General features: G+C 46.6%; 1 protein-coding gene across 1 annotated transcript in view; it reads left to right on the forward strand.

The window, feature by feature from the left end:
* The first annotated feature begins 358 nt into the window (after positions 1 to 358).
* LOC144134236 (phospholipid-transporting ATPase ABCA3-like) overlaps positions 359 to 19,629 on the forward strand; it is a 58,407-nt gene continuing 39,136 nt past the window's right edge. The window contains exons 1-9 of the mRNA XM_077667193.1: positions 359 to 374; positions 3,433 to 3,713; positions 4,499 to 4,765; positions 7,900 to 8,203; positions 10,600 to 10,848; positions 12,431 to 12,619; positions 15,225 to 15,409; positions 16,268 to 16,384; positions 18,265 to 18,382. Coding sequence (XP_077523319.1) covers positions 359 to 374; positions 3,433 to 3,713; positions 4,499 to 4,765; positions 7,900 to 8,203; positions 10,600 to 10,848; positions 12,431 to 12,619; positions 15,225 to 15,409; positions 16,268 to 16,384; positions 18,265 to 18,382 — 1,726 coding nt within the window. The remainder of the gene's footprint in view (positions 375 to 3,432; positions 3,714 to 4,498; positions 4,766 to 7,899; positions 8,204 to 10,599; positions 10,849 to 12,430; positions 12,620 to 15,224; positions 15,410 to 16,267; positions 16,385 to 18,264; positions 18,383 to 19,629) is intronic.

The following is a 19,629-nucleotide window of genomic DNA, read 5'->3' on the forward strand; positions in this document are numbered from 1 at the left end:
AAAAGCTTCACATCGCCACCCTCATTCGAACCTTTTGTTTAGGTAATCCCCAGAACGATATTTTGCCGGTTTGATTTTTGCTTCGATTCATACTTGGTGCCGCAGCGACTGTATTCAATCGCAAGTCTCATCAGCATCGGCATCAAATGGAGCCGCAAGCCAAATCGAATCCAATGTCACTGGTTTTCTTCAGCAGGCTCGTGCTTGTTTCTAATAGAAGAAAAAGAAGGTTTGTCGTCTCGCGGCCGCTAGGCACGAGGAGTCGTCCTGGCGAACACGCGCAGAGAACAACTGTTCCGCATCGAGCTATCACTGACGTTCTTCCTTTACACGCAAGGCGTGATTTGTAGCGACAGCCATGACTGTGGACCCAGGTGAGTGACTCGCTCGATTCAGGGTAGGGTAGCCCCAGCGGTTGAAAACGGGGTCATCCTGACTTGATCGAGTGACAAATTTGGCAGGCGTCAGCGTATTTCGTAAAGCGGTAGTCGTGTCAGGGTCGTCATTCGGAATAAACGGCTTACCTATAATCATCACCGTGACGGTAATATGTCGTAGCCATTAACTCCGCGTCGCGTTTACCTGCTTCCTATTTAAGAACGTTTTCCATCTAGTTCTTGGCGTCAACGACCTCGAGGCCTAACATAACCCAGCCCAACCTTGCGGTGCGCGATCTAGAGAGCTGCCATTTTTGGTGAGATAGACTTGCTGCTCTCGTGAAGAGTGCTTCACATTTCTACAAGGACTTATTCCCCTTGAGGTGTGACGAAGCCTGGAAGTGTTATCAAGAATGGAACCTAACATGGCTTGCCCGGTAATCACGATGTTCAGTGAATGCTGTGTTCAAAGCCTCGCGTTTAAACCTAGGTACCCTCTACTTGACATAGTCCGGCTTAGGCGCTGCGAAGATTTTTTGGCTACTGCGTACCCGTCCAAGAACCTTGGAACTTGCTGTCATTCGTAGCTGCGGTGAGCTTCAAACTGATATGCAATCACTTCTAGAGTATATCGCACGCTCCATAGTCGCGGCCACCAAAAGCACTGTTTGCTCTTCGCGAAGGCTTTGGCTGCATCTCGGAATTGCGAGGTTCTCCACCGAGCGCTCGGAAGAGCCTTTGCGCGGCGTTTGAAATTACATGTCTACTCTCGCCATCAGCCGAACCGAAGACTGCTGGTTCTGCCTGTACTCGATAATAAACGGCTAGTAGCCTTCAGTGGCTGTTCGGGAGTATTTGTATTGTTAAAGGAACGTTTGGTTTGCTTTATGGGGTTTTAACGTCCCAAAGCGACTCAGGCTATGAGGGACGCCGTAGTGAAGGGCACCGGAATTTTCGAGCACTTGGCATTCTTTAACGTACACTGGCATCGCACAGTACACGGGCCGTTTGATTCCGTGACAGGGACGATGAGGAAGCACAAATATTGCAAGAGACCTCATGCTCCGGAAGTAGAGCAGAGTGCTCTTCTTGGAAGTACTCTACTGATGCAAAGCCAAATAGCGCAATCTTATCCAGTTTGCTATTTTCTAAAGGCCCTTAGGTCATTGTCACCTTGTATTCGGCTACCAACTTTCTTCAGATTGCCTGCGTCACGATCGAGATGCTTTTTACTTAATGTGGTGAGAACTTGCAGGTTGGAGGATTTATATTTCTCTACATGACGATGCCTGAGAGGGCCCAAGGTGGTTTCATTATGTAGGGTGTGAAAAATTAGGTTTTCAGAAGAAAAAGATAAGATGCACGCCATACGAAATCCCTTGTTGCGACCAGGCGGGCGCAAAGTGGGCGGATAAGTTTAGTCATCAGCATGCAACTTAACTAAAAACCAATTAATCGTTTTAGCCACAGCAGTTAGCGTGCATGTATTAAATGTAAATTTAGAAGCACTCGGATCCCAAGATTTCTTAATTTTGTTAGGATTCTTCCAGGATCACAGTCTTCCGAGATACTCGCCTCAAAATGTTCAGTTCAATCCGCGTAATTACTGATGCAAAGCGTTATGATCGGCATGAAACTCCTCACAGTTGGGACGCAGCAGTTGCGTAAGCGGTTTCGTTTGCCAATGGCCTAGAAACTAGCAAGACGTAAACCTAACAACTATTCCGCTTCACACCCGGCATGGTGAACGAAAGTTGTGTTACACCAGAGGAGATTTTCACACCACATCACCGCCTTGCATGCATAATTACGCAAACTTTGTTGAAAATTTATTAATTTTCGAAAAACATGTGTGCAAGGATGGTTCTACCAGATGCAATAATCTAGAAATACCACCGCCACTATGTTTCTGATATAAACATTTCCCGCTGAGTGCAGTGACTTAATTTCTTGATTTTAGTTGATGTGGATGTTGGCGACGAGAATTATCCGCTGGCTGTGCCCGCCTTACGTGAAAAAATGGCTGCCGTGCACTGATCACCGTTTGTTGAAAACAAAATCCGAAAAAACGCCTTTGAACAGCCTTTATCGCATAAATAGAGCGCTCTTTATTAAATACTCCACATATAAATTGCTGTTACTTTTGGCTTGTAATGAACACCTTCGTTTCATCCTAACCGTACTGCCTTGTTTTGGCCGTGAACGTTTGTGACAACGCTCGATGCTCGAGTGTAGAGGCTTCTGCAGGCTACATGCAAATATGTGAGAAAACATTTCAATGCTTTTGATATGGCACACTGCCTCACGCCTCTGAGTGCAGCCTGTTCCACGCTCACCTTGATCACGTGACCGCAGATCGCAACACATTCTCCATAACTTCTCTTGCTGGCCTACGCACCTCTCATGTCTCATCCTTACCTGGCTGACACTCATCTGTTTCGCTAACAGGCAAATGTCGGCGCTTTATATGGCTGACTTTTCCGTGCTCGTTTATACCAGCCTCACGTCTCGCGTGGCCAAGCCAAGGTGGTTAGGACGGGGGGGGGGACACAGCATAATTACTGATTAATTGAGAAAGACTACAAAATACAAGCAGGAACATAGCATAATAGAAACATAGACAGAGCATTGCATGAAGGGAAGGGTGATACAATCTCTTTTTAGAAAAGCACTTAATTTTGTTCTCCAGGGTCCTCCACTAAGGCGTCCCTCATAGCCCGAGTCGCTTTCGGACGTTAAACCACCTGAACCAAACCAAACTTTATTTAGTTCTCAGATGACTCAATTTCTAAGCCATTTAATACACGTGCTTGTATACGCCAATGCTCCTATCTATATAGGTGAAGGTAATTTCGCTCGTTTATCGCACACAGACGAAATTCAACACCCAGTAAATCGGTACGTACAAATGGTGGCCGACGACAAAGCCGTCGGCACCAGTCTCTTGCTCAAAGTCCCTCAGTCACAGCACATTGCACAGGAGTAAGGAAAACTTGGGTATAGTGATACACTGCATCGTGTCAATCATCGCGTTGCTCATCGCTTTTCATCGCAGAGTTTAGTGGCCTCGACGCTACCCGCACGCGTACATCTCGCTGCCTCCTCTCGCTGAAGCACTTGTACGTAATTCTCTGGAAGAATGTGTACATCAAGAGGCTGGCACGCCACTACAGCACCACTCTGGCGGAGGTCGCCTTCATCCTCGTTATGCTGCTGGGCATCGAGGAGGATTCAGTGGTCAGGGAGCCTCTGGTGAGGGTTGCGGACACCATCTACAAGCCCTCGCGCACGGACACCTTCTGGAACACACAGCGCGACCAGGCCCACATAGAGGAGGTATGGGAAGTGGATAATTGTGCTTGTGATGTGATGCCCATTTCTGGAAACAAAAACAGTATTTGGAAGTGGTTACTTAAACTCGGGATGGGAGAACTTTTGCCTTTCTGATATCATCATGGTAACATGGAAATGAAGTCACTGGTCAAGTCAAACAAGATAGAATCGAAGACAGAATTTAAAACCGATCGAGCAGTAAAACACCAGCACCTCTGTTTAAACTGAACAGCTACTTTGTTCTTGGTTTAACCCAATCCTTTATATACGATTTGGCTTTAACCATTGTTGTTGTTTTTTTGTTGCAAACACATAAATTCTAAGAACTTCGGGAAGTAATTTCAAACTTTGTTGCGAGAGCTGTGCATATGGGCGCATTCGGTCCCATATGGCGTCAAGGGGTGTCACATTTATCTTCCTTACGCGGTTACGAAGAAACACTGTCAGTGACGATGCCAAAGAAATTCAAGTTGACGTTTCGAAACCCATAGAAGTTCATTTTTTTTAAATAAGGAAACAAACAAGTTTAAGTCAAAATTGAACGGACGGGTTTTTAGAAAGCTACAGCGGCGTCAATAACCTCATAGCAGGGCACCTCATAGGTTACGTCACGATCCCCTAACCTCCGAAAATGGCCTGATGTGTTGGTCACGTTAAATTAGGGATATTCAGATATGCTTGTTCCTACACGCAGACAGTCGAGCGTGAGGACCACCGTGTACACTCAGACTCGTATCCTTGCAATGCGCGCAGAAGATTAATTGATCTTGACCTCTTCTCGGTCTCAGGTGTTCTTCTTTCCCGCGGATAACAAGTACCTGAACCGGCTGACTCAAGACGCCTTCGCAAAGCTGGGTGTGAGAAAGTTGGTGAAGGTGCCCAGCAAGAGCCAGCTGATGGAGATTGAGGAGCTGCGCTCACACATCTACAAGCATAAGACGCCCCAGCGATCTGTGCGGCTCCTGTACGCCGGCGTCGACGTCAACGACACCGCCTCGCAGCCTGTCAGCCTGCACGTGTCTCTCCTCGCTGGTCGTCTGCCCTACGATCTGCAGGTGCGCCTCTGCACTGTTGCGGCATGGGACTGCTCAGTTTATACTAGGAGGGTTCACTTTATCTGGTGGTATGGTTCAGACGTGGTCTGCAGGCGCATGCTCTCATGGGGACAGTGGTGTTACAGCTAAGTCGAACCTCGTTTTAACGAAACGATTTATAGCAAAATAATGGATATTACGAAAGAATGACATTTCCCCTCGGGAGGTCGGTCAACACGGTTATAACAAAGCTACGACTATAACGAAGTAATCTCTGGACCCCTTGAACTTACTTTTATGGAAGCTAAACTTACTGGTATCCCATCTTCGCAAAGGAAATAGGGCGGGAGGTATGAACTTAATATTTCTGTTCAGTTCTTACCCTGAAGGCCCGATTGCGCAATACATAAATGGGTGAGGCGGATAACTTCATTTCCAAAGAAAAAGAAAAGCCGAAAATGGTTACACCAACGCACGATGCTTCTAGTCATAGCGAATCAAATACAAGAAATGCAAGGATAAAGGATGACAGCTAGAACGTGTTTTCATAAGCACACTTCAAGTAAGCAAATCCCCGGGTCTGGACGCCATTCCAGTAAAAATAATCAAAGATAATATTGACATATTAGCCATGCACCTATTACACCTATTTACGCACTCTATAGAGTGTTCAATATTTCCTGCAAGACTAAAAGTAGCTGAAGTCGTGCCTATCCATAAAGAAGGGGAACTGTCGGAACCGAGTAATTATAGGCAAATTTCAGTCCTGGGTGTCATCAATACAGTTTTTGAAAAAATACTATGTATACGCATAAAGAAATTTATAGGTAAGTTTAATATTATATGCCCAAGTCAGCATGGCTTCACGCCGCATAGATCAACAGCATCCGCAGTCCTTGTCCTATCGCAAATGATAAATACTGACCACAACGATAATAAGATTGCCATAGTGGTGTATTTAGATATTAAAAAGGCATTCGATACGGTTAATCATACAATCCTTGTTGATAAACTCAGTAAGTATGGCTTCCGAGGGAAAATGTTAGATTTTTTCATTAGTTACCTTACAAACCGCGTACAGCATGTTGTAATGAATAACGTGATTTCTGGGGCGCAGGTCGTGCTGACTGGGGTACCACAGGGCTCAGTCCTGGGACCAATGTTTTTCTCGCTTTATGTAAATGACCTCCCGTCTATACTAAAACATTCTCAAGCAGTGATGTACGCTGATGACACAGCTTTAATATTTATAGGAGACACAATCGATGAACTCAACAAAAAGATAAACGAAGAGATGGAAATGGTTCTTAACTGGTTTACTAACAACCACCTCTCCGTTAACATTCAGAAAACCAAATATACTTTGTTCCGCTCTAGGGGAAAAAAATTAAACTACCAGAATGTTGCTTTGTATTTAAATAACCAGCCAATACAAGAAGTAAGCAGTTTTAAATATCTTGGCGTATATCTTGATTCTGATATGCACTGGAAGAATCAAGTAAAGCAAGTTTGCTCAAAGCTGGCATATGGTCGCCATATTTTATTACAAGCGCGAGAATGCTTTAATTTCTCTATACTCCGAATACTCTACTTTGCTTTTATACAAAGCCAGCTAATCTACTGCATGGAGTCATGGGGTAACACATACCCCACATATCTCGAACCTGTAATCCGATTGCAGAAGAGAGCGATAAGAATAATTACTTATTCAAAATATACTGACTCTACTGAACCACTTTTCAAGTCCACCGGCATTCTACCTTTCCATTCCATGTATACATTAAACATAGCCCAGACAATTCATACAATACTAAAGCTCAATGAACCGCTTCCCCACAGTATCTTTATAACTCCTAAAAGGGAGACTAGGGCTGCTAGTGCAAAACATTTCAATTTGCCCGCCTGTCACAATACTTACGGGCAAAGATTATTATAATTCATGGAGTTTTAATCTGGAATGGCATTCCTAATGAGGTTAAAACAAACAAATTTTGTACGATCCCTCAAAATGTTCCTGATGAATATGTGAAGTATATGGTATGAACTTTTTACTTTTTGTTTCGAAGAGAAATATGTTTTTTGTGAGCGTTTTGTTTGTATTCCTGTATTTTTTTCTCCGCAAATCTTATAATGTTCTAATTTTCATTTTAGGAATATAAATGTTCGTTTCCGCGTGCTGCAAATATGTTGTATTGTATTGTGTTGGACCCGAAACTAGCCCCTGGCTATGGGTCCAGTTATTATTGTACATATTGAATTGTGCTCAGTTTCATTTTCGAATAAAAAAAAATGTTCTGTACATGTTGGACATGGCCCTACGGTGCACTGTAATATGTAAGCAGATACAGAAAATACGAAGTAATACCACACGCTCAACAACAGCAAGCCTAAACAAGCTGCAATGCTGCGTCTGATACAAAAAACCGTACTAACGATGAGCGGGATGGGTATAATTAGGCAATATTCATGATGTTAGCAGTTCAGGCATTTTACTCTCTTACAAACAACGCAAATGGGAAATTGCCGGCATTCAATGAATGGTTCAATTTTATGCGCATGATCTGTACGAGATATTCAAGTGACAGCAGTGACGTAAAAATGAAAGTCGCACTTTGCTGTAGTTTCGTATTTGCTAGAGCTCTTAGCATACCAATACCACCACCAGGATAATGCTAGTCAGGAGCGCTTACTCCAACGAACTCAATGCATTTAAAGCAAGGCGATGTTGCCACGCTGGCACCACAGGATGTGCGCATTGCTGTGCTCTCCCCCTACCCTTTATTTATTCACCAGCGCTCCTTTGTGCATTTTTCCTACCACCAAAACTCCTCACAGACAAAGGCGCCACCTGTGGACAATGCTGCAAAACGAAATGCATTTAACGAGCAGCGGCATAGGACGCGAAATTGTTACCACCAAGCGCACTCAATACGTCGCTAATCTATTGATGGGATGCGCTTCAAAGCTCCACCTAACAAAACACAAGTCACTCACTCTTCTCGGTAAAGTCGGCTCTCCTGTCGAGTTTGTTCCGCGACGCAGACCGACAGAAAAGGAACCAGCGCTTGTTCGCGTCTGTTTGGATGCAATAAAAACATAAGAATGATAAAGTTTATGAGCTTCCCCTGGCTTCCTTGTCGCGCTCCTTTGGCCAGGTGGACTACCGGCAGCGGCTTATCGCCCAACCAGAGGGTCCCGTGGCCGAGGAGCGCTTCCCAGAGATCCACACCCTGTTGCCAATCATCGGGGCTCTTCAACAGCGCCACCTGGAGTTGCAGGCCGAACGCTTCCATTACGAGCATTCGGTGGAGGAGTTGCGGCTGCAGCGGTTCCCGTTCCCCACTTACATTGAGCAGAGGGACCTGAAGAACTACGCCCTGGTTCTGACCCGCTTCTGTTTCGGCGTACTCATCCCCTTCACTGTCCTCGTCGCCAACATCACCGACGAGAAAGCCACCGGTGAGGAAAGAAGGCATAACAGATAAGGACGCGATCGAGTAAGTGGAAATAAGCAAATGTTAGTGGGGCCTTTTTATAGGTACTTTCCTCAGAGCTCATATTCTCGCTGCCGCCACGGTCCCCAACTGTACCTTTCATAGAGACAACGGTGATGGAAGTTCCTTGCCAGACGGTTACAAAAATAAGAAGGGAGCAGTAATTGCCACACTCACGATGGACACCCACGCCACGTCCTTAGGAAGCTGTATAAACAGATGGTAGGTATAATAGAGGATTCCGGTATGGTTTCGACACCACGAGGGCTTCTTTAACGGGCACTCACAACAGAGAGCACACAGGCGTCTATTGCATTTCGCTTCCGTCAAAATACTGCCGCCAGAGCCGGGATTAAATCCCAGGACCTAATCCTCAACTTCAGAAAGCCATAGCCAATGAGCAAGCACGGTGAGTCTTGCATCATCAGGTGTATCGTAACAAGTAGTGGGAACGAGTAGTAATGTAGGCGGAAATTAAACAATTCGAAACGAAATTTCCACCACATCCATACCCTGGTGCATCAAGTCACTGCCGTCTGTTCAGACACCTGGACTGCTCTAGATTCGTTGTTGAAGCTTCCGCCAGCTGAATCAGCTTCGTTCTAGTGCTCACCGATAGTTGTCATTGAAAAAAAAGTTGCCAGTTCCATGGTTACATTCAGGCTGGAATCAATGGCTTGCAATTTCCATTTGTAGACGATATAATCGCGCTTTTCACTCACTACGTGAGAGCATTTACGATGACCGTTACTGCGCTGGTGGCAACACTAGCGTTAGTGACCTTGTTTAAACGTGCCTCGGACGCGCCATTGACATGAAAGGAACTTGTGCCTTACAGGAACTAGTGCGGTAACAGCATACAATCATCATCATCACGATCATCTTGACTACACCCAGTGCAGGGCAAATACCTCTCCCATGCCTCTCCGATTAACCCTGTCCTTTGCCAGCTGCGCCAGCCCTATGTCATGTAGCGGAACTCTAGTAGCTCTAGTAGCAGTAAGTTTTGGCGCGGAGAAAACACGAGTTCCTCCAACCGTCAAGAGATTTGCAAGAGTGGCTGGGAATAACTAGTCACACAGCACGGTCCAGAATGAAACTGCATGAGGTTTTTACTTCTGACAATGGGTGTACCTGTGTGCGTAAGTGTTTATGAAACCGTTTCGGTTTTAGCGGGAGCCATTATGCAACATCGTTGATTCATTTAACGACGACAATCGAGAACATCAACCACTGCCTATGGGGTTCGACTATTGACATGTTCTCTAAATTACTTCCACAACGAATCCTTCATCTTTCAGTGTACGACTGGTTTCTCAAGACTGACTCAGTAGTGATTCATGTTCATGCTCAAGTGACATCCATTAAGAGTCATGGAACATATCTTAAAGGCTCTTTTCCCGCGGCCTAAACCAGTGCCATTGTATCAGCTCACGCTCGCTCCACGCATTTCCTATTCCTATAATGAGGTTTGGGGAAAGTTTGAGCGTGTCGGTGATGTTTTTCCTTCAAATGCTGGCTTCAGGCATAACGCCCATTAAAACGAATCCTTGAAACTGGGGCACAACGTGAGTAATCATAAGGCAGCTTTTGCCATTCGTTTTGGCTGTGGTCGTCCAGCAGCTCCTGCTTGGCGTCACATTCGGGCCACTGTAGTATCTGGTCCCAGTATGGTTCGCAAACCGCTTACGCGAACCACTTACAATAGCAAGCCTAGGATGACAGAGACATCAGAAACGATGGAGACGGGGGGCACAGCTCCGGGACGCTCTCCTTCGCTTCTGCTGTCACTGACATTCTTTGCTGATACTCCGGTAAAACTATGCACTAACTATATTGGAAGAATGTTTTCAGGTTCTGCGCCATGAATTATCTACAGATGATCAGAGACACGAGACAGTAGATTGTTCTTTTTTGACTATAACCGGTGTAGATTTCCGCGTGGCTGCAAATGCCGAAGGTCCTCGCGGGCAGATTTTGAAAATAGCATGAAATTACGCTTTGCGCAATGCCTATGTCTGAATCTTCTTTGAAGGCATTTGGAAGGCATCCCTGTACACTAACCAGGCGAATCAGCTCGTTCACGTAATTGGTCAACCGCCTTGCACATGTTAGCACAACATAGCAGATACCTAGCTGGTGCAATATGCACTGACTGCGATGATATGACGCTGTAAGCTCAGGCCATCGGTTGGAACGAGCCGTTGTGGTGAATTTGCCGCTGCATTCTAGAGTTGTATCCGATAGGTGTTTTAAACTTTCTCTCTGTGAAACTTTAAGTGGGGAAATAAATACGGTATAACTGCGTGTGTTTCGACCAATGCACATGGTTAGACGTCGGCGTAACACGTGCTTCCCCAGGCAAAAGGGATATGCTGCGCGCGATGGGCGTCAGCGACTGGGTGTACTGGGCGAGCCACTACCTGACCTCTTTCTTCATGCACCTGATCATCGTGACCTTGATGCTGCTGTTCGTGTGCGTCAAGCGCAACACGGAGGGCCGGGCCTTCATACAGTACAGCGACCCCACACTAGTCTTCGTCATACTGATGTTCTTTTGCAGCCAGTGCCTCGTGCACGGCATCTTCCTTTCCACCTTCTTCGTCAACCGTGAGTACGCGAGTCCGAACCTGAGTCCAAATGTGATTGCGAATCGGAACTAAGAAGGTGCGGGTTTGGGCTAGTTATTCCACAAAGCCATCGGTAGTCATTTGTAGGCCTTCCATCGTTTTAAAGTCAGCTTGCAAATGACTGTACTTCGCCAACTCCTTGGGGAATTCTCCCGGGTGAGAATGAGATGCGCAGTCGTGACTGGAGGCGAGGCTTGGTCACATATTTTCCCCCTGAAACCTGCTTCGCCGCGGCATGGTAACTCTTGAGCTCAAGACATGCTTGCTCAACTGTGTCCACACTGAGAAGCACCAGCTTTTACGACACTCTTTCCTTCACCGCACCTAGTGTGACAGTAGCGACATCTTGTGCACCCCCTGAGAAGGTATTGCCATACTTTGGAGCTCAGAACGCAGAGGGCGCGCCACGCCTCCTCAAGCTCGAGGCCTCAACGAGCTTCACTATGGCGAAAGGAAATGATTAAGGAGAGGCCGTCACATCACTTTTTTGAAGTCTCATGTGAAGTCTTCCCCTCCCCAAGTTCTCGCCGCATTTTCGCATTCGCAGCAGAAAATGAAACGGGCCAAGACGCTGCGCCCAACATTACTGGCTGCGGCATCGGTCGAAGAGTTCTATTGGCCCTTGCGAAAACGCTTGGCTTCCGGCACATATTTTTTTTTTTTTGTAATGCAGCCGATGCAGCATCGATAGCGAAGGTGGCGAAGGACTCTTCTTAGCCTTCCTTTCTCCTTGAGCTACACCAAGATAGGGTGCCATGATGAGTTGGATGATAGTAACCCTGTACTTTCTTTGTTTGCACGAATGAAATTATCCACTTTATAAAGGATTCAGTGACGACTTTCGAACAGTTTACGCCAATATGCGCTGGTTTCTATATAACATGTTGGGCGGGCTTTTTCGTTGTAGCTTGGCGGTTTGCGAACGGAGCGGGAATAGGGGAGGAAATAAGAGCAATTGAATGACTCCCACATGATAAATATCATTACGTGCCAAAGCTGCACCGCTAGTTATAAAGAACGCTGCTATAGCATAGACATTTTCCGTTCCACATGAAGCTTGTGTGTGTATCCGTAAGGGGGTTCCAGACGCTGTCACGAAGGGTCGCCTCATCACATCGAACCGCTCAGAGAATAGCACTCTGTTGTACTTGAGCCGTTCTGAAGGGATCATAAAATACGGGAATGTGGAAGTAGCTTTGTGACCAAGGTAGCACTTTGTCTGCGCAAAAATCATAATGGTTGGTCACAAGGAAAGACGCAGCGACAGTCTCACTGGACGCTGACAAATACACCCCAATAGGGATGTAATGGAAAGGCTTAAGAGGGAGGGGGGTGAAAACAGGAAAACATACACCACAGTGAGTCGCTGGATGCACTTGTGCGTTGTGGAAATCGGTCACGTGCACTGATATTGGGCTGAGCTCGGGTGATTTTGCATTTAGTCTTCCTCGAAATGCCACCTCCGGGTATCGGACGCTGCAGCCACTGACCGTCCGCAGCGTGGCACTTTGGATATCGGTAAACTCTGGTTACATGAACCCCTTCCCGTTGGCTTCGCACAGAACATTCTGCAATAGCGGGAGCCATGTTGTACTGGACCTTCAGTTGCGTGATGCCCTTCCTGATGCTCGAGCACGGCGGCGGACAGGGCTACTACTACATCGAACGCAAGGACAAGCTGCTGACCGCCATCTTTCCTGGCATGAGCCTTCACTGGAGCTTCCGCGTGCTGGAGCGTTTCGAAAAGTTCGGTGAGCGGCAAAAGGAGGAATGTAGAGCGTAGCGGAGCTCCATCGAGTGGGTTTCTCAGCAGAGAATCTTGGTAGATTTAAGGGCAAATTATCTGGTCGGTGAAATGTGAATGCGACAACATTATTATAACGAGTTCGCTTCAGTCTCCCTATATAACGCCGCTTACCACCATGGGTTGTTTATGAGTTGTACAATCGAGCCCTCACAGCGCCCTTAAACTCCAAACGGTCTTGAAACGCGACAAGTAGAGTTCCCTTCCCTCTAGATCTCTCCCTCGATAGAGATCTGGAGCTTCAGAGGTGCCACAAATGGCACACTTAGAGGCTAAAATGCCACTAGAATGTATAACTTCGCTTACCAATGTAAACCTAGCGCAGCTCCCGCAACCTAGTCGCGAATGCCACGTTTCTAGAGCAAACTTATGTGTGTATGTATTCTTGCTTTATTCATTTCGTTCTGCTAGAGCGACCGCGCAAGCAAGCTTCACAGCTGCTACCCGCGCTGCATTTTAGCTCACCTTGTCGGCGGAGTGGTTGGAGTGCGGGCAGCGTCCTAGTTTGTCTAAGCAATCTGAAGAAATGCATAGAAAAATGTGGTCGTTGCAGGCTTTTCTCTAATAAAACTTCTCTCTTGGGAGGAGTAGAAGGCGGACGCGGATTTGAAAATGGCCAAAATTTTTTTTGTAATTGTTCGTAGCTTTCATAAGTGAAATCGACATGTAAGTATCCTAAAAATTTTTGTGATCCGCGGGGGCTGTGCTTTGCGGGGAAGCGCTGGTAAAAACGGCGTTATCCTCTGTTTCGGTTCTCTCTCTGACTAGATTCTTACCTTTTGAAGCAGACTTCTTCACACGACTATTTGGTCACTTTTCCCCCCGTTAATTTGTTGTCAAAAAAACTTACTGTACACGCATCAATTTAAAAAATTGCTGCTGGCCGCGCCCTCTTAAATCCGCATCAGCAGTATACAGGACGAAGCACGCTCACGGTTATTTATTGCGCCCAATTGGGTACAGCAGTGGTTACTTAGTGGTTTGAATATTCGTCTCACAGGCATATTGAGTTCCATGCTATGTACCGTCGCGTACGCACCAGTTTTCCAATGTGTGCAAGACATCCCCAGTCTGATGTTCGGCTTTTCGGGGGTGAAATGCTTGAGAAACTGGTCTCTGGCTACTCCTCTTGAGGACCACGGGTTTTGAAGCCTGGAAAATCTGAATTCGCCTTTGAGCGTTAAAGTCCTTTTGGGGCCCTATTTTTAGAGTGCTTGTTTTAAGCGCACAATAGCAAGAATCGAAGTGAGCTTAATTTTTCGAGTAGTAGCGCATGGTCTATCGTGTCAAATGCCTTAGTTAAGTCCAGAAATAAGGCTAACACAATGTGATTATTTTCTAGTGCATAATAAACATTGTCAGAAAATTCTTCAAGAAGTGTAGTCGTACTTCTATTCCTTGTGAAGCCAGATTGCGCAGCATTGTTCAAAGAGTATTTTTCACAGAATGGTTCCATAACATATGCAGCATGCTTTTCCATAATATGTGCTATTGATGAAAGTATTGCGATTGACCTATAATTTGTACAATCACCTTTCTTCCCGTGTTTGTAGATCGGCCTGACAACAGATATTTTAAGTTCTTGAGGTATATCACCAGTTTCGAATACACTATTCAGTATGTTCATAAGCACTTCTTTCAAAACGTCAATTTCTGCAAAGATCTCTTAGACGAATGCCATCATATCCCGGTGGCTTGATTTGTTTCATTCTGAATATAATGCTCCATAGCTCGTCAACTGTTATCAGAGGCAGATGTGCGGTATGCACACATGCCCGTTTCGGTCTATGTGGTACAGGCCTACTGACTGCTGTAATTGGCAACATTTTTGTTGTGTTTATAAATACATCACTAAATTTATCGCAGAGCACTTTCACGTTCTCCTTTGGGAAGTTATTCTTTACTGCTTCATCAACGGAAGTCTTGCTTCATCAAAGAAGTAATGAAGCAAGGCTTTATGACTTAAGTTGAGGTTCTCTCGCATACTCTGGCACGTTCCCGTTTAACCACATGAAAATTCAGCAGTATGAAGATCCCCACCGTTGTTTGTTTTGATTTAGCCTGCTACTCCCAAAATATAAGTAGATACACAGTTTTCGCTTTCTTCCCAAAAATTTTATTCCGGACAAACAACCCCACACGACTTTTTCATGTTCGACGCAGTGTAAGGATAAATTTTGCTTTCGAGAGTCAACTATTTAAAAACTAGTGCTGGGAACAGAACAACCGTTGTGTCAGGAACTAATTTGCTCTCCGCGTGGCCCTGTGCCATTTCAGCCCTCGTATAGTGCATATATGTGAACTTTTCTGAGCCATACATGTGAGCTTGAATATAGGCCACCGACTTCACAATCCTTGTCCGCGAGCTCCTTAAGGCTTGGTGCTAGCGGTAGTTCGCACTAGTTGATTTAATAAAAGAAGTCCCCCGTCCGCCTTGAACACCATTAAAGATGTGTTCGATCTGACGGGAAGGTTGGCAATTGTTGGTCAGTGATGACATGGGCAGTGATCTTTTTATAGCATACAATCGTTGCATGTGTGCATGGCCGCAGTGGAACACGGGGCGAATTGGGGAAACTTCTACGACCATGACGCAACGCCGGACAACGTCACACTGGCCGAGATCGTCTTCATCGGCTCCATGTTCGACTTCACCCTGGCGGCTCTCCTCTGGTACCTGGACAACGTGTTTTCTCTGGGGCCTGGAGTCCACAAGCCGGTTTACTTTCCTCTCATGGTTAGCGCCCTTTAAACTGAATTCCCCATCCTGTATAACCCTTGACACCACCCGACAAGCCAGTCCGGGCAGAAGGCAGCTCTACACGATTATCCTGTAAAGAGGTTCCCATTATTCCATATGATTTCTTCGTTCATATGAAAATAATACAGAATACAATGGAGGACTTCGGGTCAGCTTACACTACTTTGGGTTCTTTAACCTCGGTTGACATCGCACAGAACACGAGCGTTTTGGCATTTCGTCTTCATCCAAATACGGCCGCCGCGTTCGATATCGAACTGGGGACATTGCGAGCATTAGCTTTTAGATTTTGAATCATACGTGTAGCGCAGGGCGTAATACAGGCTTCGGGTTCACTTGCTGTACTATTAATGATTCATAGTTTATTTCTTGAGAATACGCTTCTTGTGAAACTGCGGGTCCGCAAAGAAAACGCCCCCTATTTGCCTGGCTCTGCAAAATAACGCCACTGGTTTAACCCGTCTGACCCATTTCCGGGAATCTCAGTGCGCATTAAAGGCCGCCACGATGGTTCAGTGGTTACGGTGCTCGGCTGCCGGCCTGAAAGACGCTGGTTCGATCTCGGCCCAGGCGGTCGCACTTCGATGGAGGCGAAATGCTAGAGGCCCGTGTATTGTGCTATGTCAGTGCACGCTGAACACCCCAAACGGTCGAAATTATACAGAGCCCTCCGCTACGGTGTCCCTCATAACCTGAGTCGCTTTGGGACGTCAAACCCCATAAAACCAGACCAAAGACAAGTTAATCCGGCACCTTCCACTACGGCGTCTCCAGTTACCCACGGTTCCTTTGGGAAGTTAAACTCCCAAATGTTTATAATTTACTCTTCCACAGATCCGCTACTGGATACCCAGCAGGAGCTTCGCCCGAGCGCCGGCGAGGACCGCTCAGGAGCTACCCAACTTTGAAAACGAGCCCGTCGATCAACCGGTGGCCGTTGACCTTGTGCACGTTTGTAAGGTACTGTTGCCAAGGTTCCGCATTTCCTCCCGGTCACGTGGCCTTCGCTCTTCAAATGAAAAATCTCGCTTTCACGAGACACGCCCTATACGGATCGCTAAGAAGAGCCTGTAGTTTGCGTTTCCATATCCGATACAGCAGTGTTTTCAAAGGTTTTCAGCTCGCTATACTCCGTTTCATACATAGCAGAAAACGCTGCCAAAGTTAGCGGGCCTGTTCGTGCAGCCTAAGTCCGAGTCCAAAATGTACGCTTCTCTACAATCAAAGTGAAGGCAAGTACATTCCGTTGCGACAGATCTTAATTGCCGTGAATGACAATCTTCTGGAGTTCGTCTTACCTCTTACCACATTTTCGTCCTCCAACTTATCGAGAATTCGAGGAGTAGGAATCAGTTTGGCGGTCTGATACGCGGCTGGAAGGGCGAATCACCCTTACTCCATCCGCGCTTAGAAAGTAGTTCACAATCGGTGAATGTTGTAGCCAGAGGCTCCGAGCACTGAACGCCTCAGCTTCCATCGTAGTTTTCAGTGCTACCTCTTCGCTTTATACCGCTCATTGTTTTAGTCCTAACAATCACCGAGGCTTCGAGATGGATGAAAGCTATGTGGCGGAGTAATATGGTTTCGTGAGCGCACTGCCTCCGCAGCCTCTGCAGCGTAGCCTGCTAGGTATGAAATGTATAGGTCTGCTTCTCTAGGCTTAGTAGAACTTTCTGTCTGGAGTGTAGAATTTTTTTTTGTCAATCACGAGCAGAATTTTGCGTCGTGTAAGCAGATTTTCTGTTGGATTAACAGAACATTCTATATTTTGAGTAAATGTTCTGCGGTGCAAGCAGAAATTTCTTTTGGACTGGGCAGAATATAGTGCATGGTGGTCAGGTCTTTACGTCTCGAGCAGACACACCTGTCGAATGCCGGTGGTATTATTATACCTCGGTACGCGGGTCGCATGACAACGTAAACTAAAGGTGCAGTCCTGCAGATGGTGACGATTTAGCTAATATAGCGGCTCCTAATGATAGGGTAAATTTTATTGGGACGAATTGCAGCACAATTAAAATCGGTCGTTCTCATCACTTTTGTGTCGAAATAGATTATCGCACAATTTTTTAACGCGCAAGTGATCAGTTAGAATTCCCTTGTGGGAAATAAATTTTTCTCATCTTTTTTTTAACGCCAGAGCGCTAATACCCACTTGCCCGAAAAAAAAAATGTCCGGCGTTGGCGTTGGTAACCTCCAAGCCGGAGCGGCTCGCTGCATCTACCTAAGTGGGCCACCTAGGTGACGTGACCTTGTGACGTCATCACAACCTGGTCATCGGATTATGAGCAAACTGCCCACCGTGTGCAGGTGGCAGTTGAATTAATTATTGGTCTCAAGTGGGGAAGGGGCGCTACAGCACTGCGCCAGGAATGCTATGAGGACTGCCAGGGATCTACGGATGTAAATTTAAAGGTCACCAGTTCCGCATATATGGGCGTTAACCCATTCACCTTATCGTGTCGTACCCTTAGGGCGAAGCATTAGTGTCCTCTAGAGTTTTTAAGTGTAAGAAATTGTCGTGTAGTTCAACGCTGCCTCGCAGAAGTGCTGGAAAACCTTCTACAGCAAGAGAGTTTGAAGGAGTTTCCTTTGGGGTCAATGGTTTCGGAGTTAGCATTGGACTTGTATCTTGAAAATCAGGCATGCGTTTTCATTCCCCCCAGATGGGCCTAAGAGCGGGTGCTCTCATTGGCAAGAATGTCTGATGCAGTAAAACAGTGTCTGGATGTAGGGGTCGGTTAAAAGTTAGGGAGTTTTGCAACAAATGTTGCGTACGAAGGGCGCTGAAATGTAGCAAGCACTGCTAAAATCTCTCGCACATTCGCAGGACTATGATGGCGTTGTGGCTGTCGACGACGTCAGCCTCCGGATCTTCGACAAGCAGATTACAGTGCTGCTAGGGCACAACGGGGCCGGTAAAACGTCGCTACTGAATATGATCGCCGGTAAGAAGTAAGACGACGCGCTCAACTCTTTTGTAGCGATAGCTGCATTACGGTAGCATTTCGAGCCTTCAGCGTGGCTGCGCCGCCATGCTGTCACGTGGTTGATCACGTGGGGCGGAGCAGCTGCTGATGGCGGGGCGCCGTGGCTGATCACGTGGTTCGTCACCTGGTTGGTCACGTGACCAGCCACGTGGCGCGGAGGAGTTGCTGCTGCTGGCGGCGCAGCGCGCCGGCGAAACCGAGCTGCCACAGCTGTGCGCATGCACCGTGTCAAGTGGGACGAAGATGAAGAAGGAACGCCCAGCGAAACCAAGCGGCGGAAGACTGGCTTTGTACTTCAACTGAGGAAGTTCCACTCGGGCAGCTGTAGCTATCGCGACAATCCAGGTTTAACCAGAGCTAGACCATCGCCATCTTTCTCGTATCTGCAGGGAGGATCGTAGGATAGTAAAACACCTATATTTCCCTGGTTTCAACGTTTAATTTCTCCCCTTTTATTTTAGCCTTCAGTGTTTGGGGGCGCTTTCTAAGTAGCAAAAGGGCCCAGTGAATTACGGACTTCTACTAAAATTGTTTTATAGCACGGGGTCTCTCTTTGCACTATTATTAGGCTTGGGCTTTGCGTCGTAAACGCACGGGGAAGAAATTTACTTAGCGATTCCCCTGAACAAGAGAGCAGCCCGGGCGGGCACTGGTTCCTTTCGGGAAGATCGTTCTTATTCGCAATACTACAAGCTCCGGATGTTCCGGAGGTTCCCGTTTATGTACAGCTCAAGAAGTACTTTGGTTTCGGCTAGTTAGTTCATAGGTAAGGTTCATTCTGTAGACTGCGCAAAAGAGACAAAGACCTCAATTGAAAGTTTTTGCCTGTCCCGTTGTTCTTTTGCCTTCCTTGTCGTTGCCTCTTTTGCGCCGTCTTCAGAATCAGCCTTAGTTATGTACAGCGTTTGTCAAAAATATGCAACCCACAGGGTTTGCTTTTGGGTCATGCAGTGCCGTCTTTTCTCCATCTACAGCACTCTATAGTCGGATACAGCTCAAAATGAAGCAGATTTTGCCTGTCAAAGGACCCCCTTCCAGCCGACGGCGTCAGCCGATTCTTATGATCCTGCTAGCGTGACAAAGCAGAGTGTGGCAGATGAAAAGGGATAGTCCCCTCTTTCAGTAGTCGGGGATAGTCTCCTGCCTGAATTTTCATGCTGGTTCCTGCATTGTCATGCTAGCAGGTTCACGAGAATCGGCCGACG

The sequence above is a fragment of the Amblyomma americanum genome, chromosome 5, assembly GCF_052857255.1.
Source record: "Amblyomma americanum isolate KBUSLIRL-KWMA chromosome 5, ASM5285725v1, whole genome shotgun sequence".
Classification (NCBI taxonomy): domain Eukaryota; kingdom Metazoa; phylum Arthropoda; class Arachnida; order Ixodida; family Ixodidae; genus Amblyomma; species Amblyomma americanum.